Source organism: Oryx dammah, unplaced genomic scaffold, assembly GCF_014754425.2.
Source record: "Oryx dammah isolate SB20612 unplaced genomic scaffold, SCBI_Odam_1.1 HiC_scaffold_9, whole genome shotgun sequence".
NCBI lineage: Eukaryota > Metazoa > Chordata > Mammalia > Artiodactyla > Bovidae > Oryx > Oryx dammah.
Genome location: NW_024070193.1, coordinates 14,220,342 through 14,233,914, shown reverse-complemented (window position 1 = coordinate 14,233,914; position 13,573 = coordinate 14,220,342). Strand labels below are relative to the sequence as shown.

At 42.7% G+C, this 13,573-nt stretch overlaps 1 protein-coding gene across 2 annotated transcripts in view; it reads right to left on the bottom strand.

The window, feature by feature from the left end:
- Nucleotides 1-13,573, bottom strand: part of CACNA2D3 (calcium voltage-gated channel auxiliary subunit alpha2delta 3) — an 874,546-nt gene that overhangs the window by 266,597 nt on the left and 594,376 nt on the right. For both annotated transcript variants that reach the window (XM_040246536.1, XM_040246537.1), the window contains exon 13: nt 3,081-3,214. In XM_040246536.1, the coding sequence (XP_040102470.1) occupies nt 3,081-3,214 (134 nt within the window). The remainder of the gene's footprint in view (nt 1-3,080; nt 3,215-13,573) is intronic.

The following is a 13,573-nucleotide window of genomic DNA, read 5'->3' as shown; positions in this document are numbered from 1 at the left end:
TCCTTCACCAAAGGCACAGTGTCCATCAGCCTCTCATTGGTGACACTAATTTGATGACCCAACTCAAGATTTTGCTGGAATCTCTCTCACTGTTTTCCTCCCCTCCCAAATAGTCAAAACTCTCTAGGGAAGTACTTTGAGACCATGAAAATATTCCACCCATCATCAAACTTTCCCCTAGGCTTAGCATCCTTGGATGACTACTGCCCTAATCATTCTTTACTAAAATGGCTGTCCATTGGTGATTTTCAATCTAATGACTCCCTCCCTCTACACCCACCAGGCAGCCTTCCATTGCCCACTGGACACTCCACTCCTTCACACACACTTCCATCATCTATATAGTTCATCTCTTTGAAATTTGTTTATTTATCTAGAACACATGGATTTCTGTTTTATTCTGATTATAGTCCATTACTCTACTTTTTTTTAATTTTGAGGTTCAAATTGTCCCAGAGCTGACCACTGAGAGCCTATTCATGCTGATTCTTGGGCCTTTTGACGTGACTTTAGTGTCTGGCAGGCTTTTCTCTGTTTTATTTTTAACAGTAAGACTCCATTACATCCAAGTACCAGAGTTTATGCAATTGATCTCTTATGGTTGAGGATTTAAGTAACTTTCAATATTCTGAAAGTGAAAGTCAGTCAGTCATATCTAACTCTTTACAACCCCATGGACTATATAAAGCCCACAGGCTCTTCTGTCCATGGAATTCTCTAGGCAAGAATACTGGAGTAGGCAGCCAATCCCTTTTCCAGGGTCAATATTTTGAAATTACGAGCAATTCTGCAGTGAACAAACTTGTGCATATGTATTTTTGGGTTGTTGGAGGTTTACTTTCAGGGTTAATTCCTAGAAATAGGATTCCTGGGTCAAAGGGTGAATGTACATCTTCCTTTCTAGAAACGCCCCATTCTATCATCCCACAAGCAACATACGAGGGTCTCTTTCCCACAGCGACACCAACAAAGTTAAGCTTTTCATTTTTGGTACTCTGACAGGTGAAAGACATGGTATCTCACCATACTTTTATTTGCCTTTTTCTTACTATATATAAAGTTGTACATACTTCATATTTTAGAAAACATTTTTATTATTTTTGTGGGAATTGTCTGCTCATGTCTTTTGTTCATTTTTTTTCTATAGGAATTTTGGGGTTTTCCCTTTAATTTTGGAAAGTTCTTTACATATTAGAATTATTCTTTATGTGTGCTATATGTTCCATATATTTTCTCCTATTTTACCATTTGCTTTTTGACTTTGCTTCTAGTGATTTTTTTACTTAACAGAAGTTGGGTTTTGTTTATATTAGTAGTCAAACCTATTTTTCTTTATGTTGCATCTGGATCTTGGAGTCATTGTTAAAAGACTTTCTCTGGACTCATATTATAGAATAACTCACTAGATTTTTGTTCTACTGCTTGTGTTGTTTCATTTTTGATAGTTTAGGCCTCTGATTCCCTTGGATTTCTTTCTCGGGCATGATGTGAAGAAAATAACTAATTCTATCTTTTTCTCAATAGCTATCTAGTTTCCCCAAAAGCAGTTATTAAGCCCATCCTAGCCCCACTGGTTAGAGATGCTGCCCTTATGACATACAAAATTTCCATAGGTAGGTAGGTCTTTTTTTTTTTTGGAACTTCAACTGATCTTTCTATGTATCCAAGTTATGGTCCCATAGAGACTCTCTTCTATATTTTTTAGATGGATGAAACAAGATGACAGACCCAACTGGCTGTTCAGAGTTTGTACAAAGAACCACTGAGTGTCTGGACCACTCTGATCCTGGCTGGCCACCCTCCTCCTCTCCTCTTCCCTGGCCATACTCAACCACATGTACAAGGAAGAGATGAAACCATCACCACTGTTATTCTGTTATTACTGCTAGTATGATGCTGACACAAATGAGGTGGCTTAGTTATTTCACTTCTATGATTCTAAACCAAACTGGGGTCAGATTCTGAACATGATAAAATCCCACAGTCTCCCTGGTCTCTCCTACACCAGAACTATCACATTTTTCAGCTTGAGACCCATCTCTGCTCAGGGTGATTTCTCCCGGGAGAGGGCTACCCTTTCCTGACCAGTTTATATTTCCAAGGTCCCACTGTATGCTTTAAGGCTTTGGTAGGGGGGTGGTGGGTACTGACTGCTATGCTGTCCCCAAGGATGGGTTCTCACATGCTGCTCCTGCCCTGCATTTGCCTGCAGCCCAGAAAAGCAGCAGGAATGAGAGAATTCATGGAGAGAAAACCCAGCCCAGAGCAGCCATTGAGACCACTCTTGAGGATGGCTGTGTCTGGGTTATAGTGATTAATGTGATGTTAATCCTGACACAAACGATGGGAGAGGGGCCCTCTGAGAACATTTACGATCCATAAATGAAAAATGCCACTCCATCAGACTCATTATCACTATGAAAAATCACACAGCAATTACACAAGAAACTCAGCCATTGAGCCATTACTTGATGATTGGCAATGCTACTTCCTTTAAACTAATTCAACATTAGAACCTTCTTTGCTTGGAATTTACCTTTAGAATGAGCCCATGGCCACAGTTTCAATAACAACTGCTACCTATACAGTCACCAAGGAAGCATCTTCTCACTTGTCCATGGGAAGAAAAGGCAGCTGTGGTCTCTACAGCGGCTCCAATTCACTATCAGAACTGAGCTTTGGTTCCAAATTCCCAAGTTGAGACCCAAGATTCATTTCTAGGACTGAGCTTCTCTGATGATGGTGAGGACTCAATCTAACATGTCTGTTATCATTGCCACAATGAGAGAATTTGTACACTTGTGAGACAGGAAACAAAGGAGAGAAGACAGAAGCCAAAAGTGATTTTTCTGTGCTGACCAGACACCTTCCAGAAGAACCTACTGCATTCTCAGATATTAAGATTTGTTACCAACCTCACTTACCAAGAGACCAATGCACACTGTACAAAAATAAAGACGTCATTGAACCTGTTACTGAGGAGAAACAACACAACTGCCAACTTTCAGAATAAACCCAAGGATACTCTCCTATGCCAAGAGGCACCCTCAGGCTGTCCCCTGGGGCCCCCAAGTACTCACAGTGCTGTCAATGTACGCTTCAGTCCACACCACATCGTGTTCCTGGTCGATGACTTTGGGCCGGCTGAGTACATGGAGGTATTCCATGACATTTTCCTGCACGTCAGCCAAGGTGGAGATCTGGGTGAAAAATCCTGCCAATGGAGAAGCACCTTTAGTAAAGACAGGCAGACCTACAACTGAGGAGCAGGCCCACACCACGTCTCCATAGCAGTATCATCTCTCCTCTTTACCATCGCCCACTTCAAACACTGTGTTCACGTTAGAGAAAGTGAAGTCGCTCAGTCGTGTCCGACTCTTTGCAACCCCATGGACTGTAGCCTATCAGGCTTCTACATCCATGGGATTTTCCAGGCAAGAGTGCTGGAGTGGATTGCCATTTCCTTCTCCAGGGGACCTTCCCGACCCAGGAATCGAACCTGGGTCTCCCACATTGCAGGCAGACGCTTTACTGTGGGAGAGAACAGTCAAGCAAAAAGAATAAAATAAAGAGCAATCACAGACTCATCTCCCAGAGTGAAAGTCACTCTACGCCCTACTCTTTGCAGTCCCATGGACTATATAGTCCATGGAATTCTCCCGGCCAGAATACTGGAGTGGGTAGCCTATCCCTTCTCCAGGGGATCTTCCTGACCCAGGAATCGAACCGCAGTCTCCTGCACTGCAGGCAGATTCTTTACCAGCCCAGCTACCAGGGAAGCCTCTATCCCTCAGAAGAATCCCCCGTTAATCCACTGAAGAATTTCTTTCTGATGTTTTTTTGTTGTTGTTTAGTCAAACTGCGCTAAACAGTCACTCAGGCTATTAGTTGCTCACTCTATACATATACATATACATATACACCTTCTCTGGTAGAAACCGGAGTGAGTCCTCTTTACATAAAATTTTGTAAACCCCTTCCTAATTTCATTTTAGTGTATTTATTTCCAAATAAACTACTTACAAATTCAGGAAAACCTACAAAGCACAGCACTTAAAGGCTGTTATAGTTATATATTGTTATAAACAGTTATAAATAATAATATAATTACAAATAATTTTTACTTTTTTGAAAATTTTTATTGGAGTATAGTTGGTTTAAAATGTTGTGTTAGTTTCGGGTGTACAGCAAAATGAATCAGTTATACATACACATATTTCCACTCCTGTTTAGATTATTTTTCCATATAGATCATAACAGAGTACAGAGTAGAGTTCCCTGTGCTGTATAGTAGGTCCTTATTAGTTATCTATTTCATATATAGAAGTATACATATGTCAATCCCAATCTCCCAATTTATCCCTCTCCCCTATAATTAATTTGCTAAGGTGCACAAAATTTGCTAAACACTTGAAAAGCACAGCCTCAATTACTCTTGACAACATGATGACGTGAAGATGACTGTACCCACTTTAAAGATAAGATGACTGAGGCAGACCAAACATAGGTATTTTACCCATATACTCACAGGTATCAAGTGGCAAATACTGAAGGTGAATCAAGCTTAAGTCTCTTAATCTATGCCTTCTGCTTCTACAGAATTGTTCCCTTTGTGTGTTTGAGGTTGAAACTCCAGCTGAACCCTCGTGTGGTACCAGACCTGCCTTTTGAATATGCTGGGTAGACATGATTTCTCAGCAACATAAAGTTTTAAACATGCTATCATCTTGAGGGTGAAGAGGCCATTATGCTCAGCCACTGCTATGTTCCTGTTCAGCTAGGGATCCTGTTGGCTTTGCGATGGGTTAGGGAATGTTAGAAGAAAAGGGCTGAACAGAGCTCAGGTCTGGATCCCAGGATGGGTCCCTTCATTCAAACGTCTTATGGAAGGCTGTCTTGGTGCCTAGCACTGGTGGAGCAGAGGTCACCTAGACGAGCCTGACCCCTGCTTCCTGGGGCCTGTGAGGTCTGTGGAAGCTGACAACTACAAAGTAGCAAAATCAACATTATAGAAAAGCACACAGAAGAGAGAGAGTCAATCACTTGGCTATCCTGAGGAAGGGTTAGTGCAGCTGAACCCTGAAGGATGAGGGCCAATTAGCTAGAGAAAGGGGGGTTAAAGATTGTGTCTGGCAAAGCCAGGAATGCTAAGTAAAGGCTCAAAGTCAGAGTTAGATCCATTCCAGGAAGTGAAAATAGTTAAGAATGGCTGGAGTAAAAAGCTGGGGGAGAGTGATGAGTGGTAAGGTGGTATAAGATCAGAAGAATGGGCAGAGGGATGGTCACATAAGATCTTGGGAAGGAGTTGAGACTTCATCCGACAGGCAAGTGGTCACAGAGGCCTTTTAAGCTGGGGGACACTGGATGGACATAGAGTCATGCTTCCTCCCCATGCCTCTAAATAAGGACCCTTATAATTAAGTTTATGCCAGCTTTTACTTGCCAACAAACAAGAGAGAATATGTGTGCCTCTGAAGCCAGATCTGTCACAGCACTGGCTATATTGTTTACAGAACCTCTTAGTGTTTAATACAGGGCTCAGGGTAAGGAAATGCCAGCCCTTTTGTTATCCAGAAAGGACCAGGACCCTCCCAGGGCATTTCCAAACAAAAGCCAGCTGGTTTAAATTTGGTGTACCAACCCCAAACCAGGTTGGGACCATGTGGCTTCTGGCTTCCTGGTGACAGTTCTGCACAGTGCTAATTAACATGCATTGTCACTCCTGTCCACTCCACCCTCCTGGCCAAGGCCAGAGACTCGCCCATCCCAGTGGAAGCTGGGCCCCAGTGGCCGATGAGACTGTACTTTAGCTCAGGATTCTGAAGTGGGGCTGATGTGCACCGTGGCACTCCCTCAGAGTTCAGGCACTCCTACAGGGAGGTCCATCCAGATCACTGTTCATGCAAGGCTTCCAAGTGGCTTCTCTTGGAGGCACAGCAGGAAAAACATGCTTTAAAGAAGATTGCTGGATGACAGCAAGCATCCACAGTTATCATCCCTCCATAGACCATGACCGTAAACAGTGTCTGAATAGGAAAGAAAACATTTCATCTCTTCTCTGTCAGATAAACCTTTGGCTCTGCATGAAGGGTCTCACAGAGACAAGCTCCACAGAGGACAAACCAAGAGACGTGTCGCCATGTTGAAAGGAAGAGGAGAACACTCCACGGTTTTGGATCAAGGGGACACCCACGTGAGCAGTTCACAGAGCAGTGCTCTTCCTGCTCTGGGCTCCTGTACTAAATGTGCAGGAAAGACAGCCTCTCTTGGGATGAGTTTTTCTTGGTTGTCTGTTTTCATTCTGATCCTCAAAGCCAACAGTAAAAATCCCTGATTTGGGCTTTCCAAAATAGGCCCAAGAGAAGACAGGGAATAAATAGAAAGAGGGGGATGGGAGAGACAGATTCTCAGTATAGAGGGGGAGTGAGAAGGAAAAACAGTCACACATTTGGAAGGAGATGGAGCTGAGGGATCATCCTCACTTGGCCTTGCTTATCATAATCAAAGTTCTGAAAAGTTACAAAAAGCTGGCTTCTCCCCAGAGCTACAGACTCATAGCCAACTGTATACCTGACACCTCCACAGGGATGACTAGCAGGATTCTCAGACTGAACTCGTCCAAAGCCAACTCCTGATTTCCTTGGCCAAACCCATTCCTCCCCCATGGGGTCTTTCCCATCTCAGCCGATGACGCCACTGTCCAACTGGGCCAAAAACTTAAGAATTATCCTTGACAGCCATCATTTCCTCAACCCACCCCATCGCTAATCCACCAGCATGTTCTTCTGGCCCTATCTCTAAAATATGCCTCAAGTCTAATTCCCCATCTCCACTGCTCTGGCCCTACTCCAGACTCCACTGTCTCTCCCCCAGGGTACAGCAACAGGCCCTGGCCCCACAAATCCCCTTTGTTGTTATCTAGACTCCTGACAGCAGCCATAGGAGTCTCATAAAGTATAAAGCAGATCATCTCAGTGCCTAAAATTTTAAAAGAGCTTCTATTTAGAGTTAGCATAAAATCCAGATTTCTTACCTGACCTCTAAGACTCTCCCTCACCAGGCCTCTGCCTACCTAGATGACCTCATCCTCATCTACTATCCCACACCAAGCTCATCCACTTAACCCTCCCCAGGCATTGCACTTGCTGTACCCTCTGCCTGGCACCCCATTTATCCAGTTTTCTAAGGATGGCTCCTTTGACCGTTCAGGGGTCAGCTGTCTGAACTCATTTCCTCTCATTTCACCTGGTCTTTACTTTCTTCTTAAGATTCATCCATACAGAATTCTGATTTATTTGTTTATTTTGTTCTCTATCACCAGAATACTGGCTCCACAAAATGTTACAAAAAGCTGGTGCCCAAGTTATCCAGAGTGGTATTCTCAGAACCAGCAGACAGGTCTGTGATAGCCATCACTGAAGCAAGGACATTCGCCAAGGTCTTATTGTAATTCACTTGCCTCTATACTTGGGTAACACAACAGCTCAACATGGGTGCATGCTCACTGTATAAGGAGGAAACAGAAACAAAACAATTCAGTTATTTGTCCTGGGTCAATCTGAATCCAGATTCATTTGGTTCTGAAATCTTTTCTCTTAACAACTGAACATGCCTTTTCCTGTAAAGGGAAGGGACATCACAGCTGCTCAGAGGGCCTCCGTTGGAAAGATACCCCTAATGGGTTGTTTATATCTCTGTGGCTGGGACAGGTTGAGGATGGGGTAGGGAAGTATATGATTGCCCTATGAGGTTCCTGGCAAATGCACAGAAGTTAGCACCAGCAGTCTACCCAAAACAATGCCAAAGTTCTAACTTACATTTCAGTATACAGACCAGGGATGCAGATGTAGAAAAAATAAGAAAAGCTAAAACTATACAAATAATATGAATAATGTATACTGCAAAGCTTAATGCAAATCTAATCACCTAACCTCAACCCATTAAACTGCAAAACTTTTGTGAGTCTCTTTTGTTTTCAAATGTTTTTCATAGAAGTTTTAGTTAACAAATGTACATTGTGATGAATAACAGGAAGTCGCTAAGGACTGGACTCCGGCTGTAACCAGAGATGCTTCCCTCGTTCTCCATCTGCATTCAACTGGCCACTTTTCCTCCCCTTCCACCACCCCTTTTTATTTCTTATAAATCCTAGCTCTTGAATGTTTATTCTCTTCTTTAGTGCCTTTTCGGACTTCATATATCATGTAAGAAAACAGAATCAGCAATCATTTGGTAATTACCAAGGAGTAATTAATGCTGAAATTAGCCGCCTATTACAAATGGTCTGCTCATTTTTCTCCGTAACATCAATTTATTTACCTTATTCTCTTACAGAGCCTCCTGTGAACTCTGGGTTACAACTACACAGTGTGATAAACCACATGCAGCCTGGTGCTTTATACTTCTGATATTCTACTGCCCTTACTTAGAGATTTCTTAAGAGTGCTACGTCTAAGAGGTGCCTCTGCATGAGACGCTACAAAACCACATCACTGAACACTCCACTTTGTAATGACACCAGACCTGAGGGACCCCAGAGTCTGGTCCTTGGTGGGAAACCATGGCGGTCTCCCTCGCCAGGTAAGGTCCTAGTTCTACCTTCGGTGTGAAGGAGCACTGCTCCCTTCGAGTCTTTTCAAAGACTCGTTTCCCCTCTGACATAAGGCAGGACGAAAACAGTGGCCAACTTCCAGTCTTCTCAGGGCAGTAAGGTAGGCAGTGATGGTGTTGGTGTTGCCTGGTGTGCATCCCCTTAGGAAGCAACAGAGTTCTGGGAAGATCCTCACAATTGTCTGTCCCACCTTCATCCTCCTTATCACTCAGATCAGTTCAGTTCATTTCAGTCGCTTAGTTGTGTCCGGCTCTTTGCGACCCCATGAATCGCAGCACGCCAGGCTTCCCTGTTCATCACCATCTCCCTACACACTACTGAAAATCACTGTTTTACTATAGAAAAAAATGCAGTTTATAAACAATTTTCTACCTCCACATCACCTTGGAATCTTACAAAGAATAGTCCAAGGGCCCTGAGAAGTAAAAGGCACATGTCTGATGAACTGGAAAGGACAAACCAAGGAAGAATGACCACTACAGTGGGGAGCCAGGGTTCTCAGTGGGCCTGTGGCATATGAAGAAGAGGGCTCCTAAGTGTGAAACTACCAGTATCAGCCAGAACCTCTGATTTAGGAGCAAGCCTTTTTGTGTATGAATAATATGAAAATTGTGCAAGCCAGGCTTCAGCAATACGTGAACCATGAACTTCCAGATGTTCAAGATGGTTTAAGAAAAGGCAGAGGAACCAGAGATCAAATTGCCAACATCCGCTGGATCATGGAAAAAGCAAGAGAGTTCCAGAAAAACATCTATTTCTGCTTTATTGACTATGCCAAAGCCTTTGATTGTGTGGATCACAATAAACTGTGGAAAATTCTGAATGAGATGGGAATACCAGACCACCTGACCTGCCTCTTGAGAAACCTATATGCAGGTCAGGAAGCAACACTTAGAACTGGACATGGAACAATAGATTGGTTCCAAGTTGGAAAAGGAGTACATCAAGGCTGTATATTGTTATCCTGCTTATTTAACTTCTATGCAGAGTACATCATGAGAAATGCTGGGCTGGAAGAAACACAAGCTGGAATCAAGATTGCTGGGAGAAATATCAATAACCTCAGATATGCAGATGACACCACCCTTATGGCAGAAAGTGAAGAGGAACTCAAAAGCCTCTGATGAAAGTGAAAGGAGAGGGAATAAGTTGGCCTAAAGCTCAACATTCAGAAAACTAAGATCATGCCATCTGGTCCCATCACTTCATGGGAAATAGATGGGGAAACAGTGGAAACAGTGTCAGACTTTATTTTGGGGGGCTCCAAAATCACTGCAGATGGTGACTGCAGCTGTGAAATTAAAAGACACTTACTCCTTGGAAGGAAAGTTATGACCAATCTAGACAGCATATTCAAAAGCAGAGACATTACTTTGCCAACAAAGGTCCGTCTAGTCAAGGCTCTGTTTTTTCCAGTGGTCATGTATGGATGTGAGAGTTGGACTGTGAAGAAAGCTGAGTGTCAAAGAATTGATGCTTTTGAACTGTGGTGTTGGAGAAGAATCTTGAGAGTCCCTTGGACTGCAAGGAGATCCAACCAGTCCATCCTAAAGGAGATCAGTCCTGGGTGTTCATTGGAAGGACTGATGCTAAAGCTGAAACTCGAATATTTTGACCACCTCATGCAAAGAGTTGACTCATTAGAAAAGACCCTGATGCTGGGAGGGATTGGGGGCAGGAGGAGAAGGGGACGACAGAGGATGAGATGGCTAGATGGCATCACCGACTCAACAGACATGAGTGTGAGTGAACTCTGGGAGTTGGTGATGGACAGGAAGGCCTGGTGTGCTGCAATTCATGGGGTCGCAAAGAGTCGGACACAACTGTGCAACTGAACTGAACTGAATATGAAAATTAATCTCAAATTTCATGTTTGAAAACAATTTAAAGGATCACACTGTGGAGGTAGAAATGCTGGCTTGCCTGCAGCCCCTCTTGGTCTCCTCAGAGAGCCTTAATGTCTCCATTTGTAAAATGTCAGAAAATGGACCACATGCCTACACAAGCTGAAGCAGGACCATTTCTGGAAGGCTGGGTATAAGTCCCAGCTCCAGTCTTTATTAGCTATGGACCATTAAATTCCTTTCTCAACAGCTCAATTTCTTTTCCTAGAGTCTCTCAAATCATGGGAAGCATTCTTCTATGAACCACAACTTTCTTTTCTCTACAGGAAAACAACCTCACACCCTAGTGAAGAGTTAGGCTCAGACATCAGATCAACTGGGCCTGAATCTGGCTCTGCCACCTGCTAGCTGGTAACCTGGGGTAAGCTGGTAGTCTCTCTCCGTCTCAGTTTCCTTCCTTTTCACACACCCTATACAGCTTTAATGAGAGTCAAAAGAGATAATATACAAAAAAGTACTCTACACTTTACCTGGCACTTACTAAGCAGTTGTCATCCTTAGTTGTTATTAATGACGGTAACACCACCTAAATCTTCACAGCTCTTACTCTTTCCACTATAATTCTCAAGTGCTATGGAATGTACACAAAAATGTCTCTGTTAATGGATAAATGAATAAAAAAGGTACTGTGAGTGCATGCACACACACACAAGAATATTATTCAGAATGAGAAAGAGAGAAACCCTGCTATTCGCAACAACATCTATGGACCTTGAGTACATCTTGCTAAATGAGACAAGTGAGATACAGAAAGACAAATACTGTATCCTATCACTTAAATGTGGAAGTTTTAAAAAGTGAAAATCATAGCAACAGAGTCAAAAGAGGGTTAAGCAGGGGCTGGGAATTGGGGAGCTGCAGAGCTATTAGTCAAAGAGTACAAAACAATGAATTACACAAAGGTATCAGAATAAATGTCAATTGTCTTCTTCTACCTTTTCTGAAATAGCAAAACAAATTTAATTGCCATTTTTCCCTACTCTAAACTATCATTCTGGTTTCATAAATTTAACACTTGGAAATGTATAGTGAGGTTAAGAGATTTCTAGTGGAAAAATGCCATGGGTCTGAACTTCCAAGGAGGGCTCAGGCCACCAGTTCTCTTTCAAACAAGGAGCGAATGACCATGAGCTTATTAAAAAGGGACAGGTTAAGCAGACGACCAAGAGAGACTCATGTGGCATTTCCATTTGACCTAAAGATGACGGATAGGTTGAGAACCAAACACAGAGACCCCTCTTTATTTGCACAGCTGGAAAACACTCCATTTACCATGAGTTTTGAAGGACAATCAGGCAGTGCTTATTTAAAATCTTGGCACACTGAACATTACAGAAGGTCATCAAGGCTTTATGGAGTATCTGGGCTAGTTGGCCCCTCTTTTCAGTTTTCTCAGTTCACTTGTTTATCCAATAGTGTGAATGTAGAATTTTAAATTCCAATAAGCCATTCTACAGTGGCAATGATTGTTTTAATGTATTTAAAATGGTTTGCTGCTTTGCCTCATTAGGGCTGGTTCCCTCAAGATAGGACCTACTTATGCTTAAAATGAGACAAACCAATGAGCTCCAGGCCTCTCTGGATTTTGCTAGTGCATTGGAGGAGGCAGAGAACTCCTCGAAGGGCTATGAATATGCCCAGACGCTTATTTCCAGAGGTCCACTGACTTGAGAACTGTCTCGTGGCTTCCAGACTTCCAAGCAGGAAGCTTTGTGCCACAGCTGGTCCTTGACCTGGCCCGGGGACACTGTGCTGGCCGTGACAACTCCCGCTCCTCCCTAGGGCCACTCTGGCCAGTCAGCCAATAGGCTTCTCTCTGGGCTGCCCTGGATCTGCTCTGGTCCCCAAATGCTAATGTTTCATTTCACTGAAGAACTTGGCTGAGTCAGGGCAAAAATATGTGGTGGGTGGGGAAGAAGCCTCCCTGGACCTCATGTCACTTGAGATGAAAAATGTTATGCTGCCTCCATACTATAACAATCTGAGAGTATAAACAATGATTTAATTAATGACCATAGAAGAATACTTGCTCACCGACGTTACGTGGTCTAAACCTCATAACTGACGCAACACAAAGCCGATGTTTATATGGGCACAGATGACTGGAACCTGACATTTTGATGGCAACTGCTACTTTGAAAAGTGGCAAACAATGGCATTTTATTCCCAAGGACCTTTAGAAGAGAAGCAGAATAGGGACTATTGTGGGACTGACTCTGGCAGGGAAGGAAACAACTGGATTTGGCCAGGAAGAGAAGGAGAATCACAGGAGAATCAAGCAGCTGGGCCAGATAAGCAGCTACTATTACCTCCTTGGATTTTCCAAGTGCTGCACTCAGAACTTACAAATCTATATTCTATGGCCGGGCCCTGAAATACTCTGAGCTGACTAAAATGTCTTCAAAAGGATGCTTCAAGGATTCTTATAAACAATGACTAAAACTAAATTATGGTGTAATATTAGCTGATTAAGACAAGACTTCAACTTCAGTAATTTTCATCAGCTGGACACAGACAGTGGTAAAAACAATATCCCATGACTAAATGCATACTCGCTGATGGGAAGAATTGCAGTCTGATGTGGCAGAAGTAACAGGAAAACTTTAAAAAATTAAAAAAAAAAAAGGAAAGGAGTCTTTTTTTCAAGACCACAAAATCAAGGAAAAAATGGGGAAAGTGTAGCTCGTTCAAATGCCAACAAAGTTTCAAAAATTATTCAATGGTCTCTTTACTCAGAGGCAATCTAGAATCCATGCAACCTTCATCTCCCTGTGCCTACTTTCTTTCTATAGTCCCCCCTCAAATGCAGTCAACTCTGAGACAATCAGAATTACTAATACCTTTGAGTGAGGTGGGCTGGCCAATAAGCTAAAATAATTGAACATGTTATTCTAGAGATTCAAGGAAATGTTCAAATCTTTCAAGCAGAATTCCACATTTTAGATAAGGAAGTTGAGACTTGCTTCAAGTAGAAGCAGATAATAAATAAAGACAATCTGAAGCAAAGAAAAGTGAGGCAGACGTTTACTTGCTGGGCTATACACATATATTCTGTCCA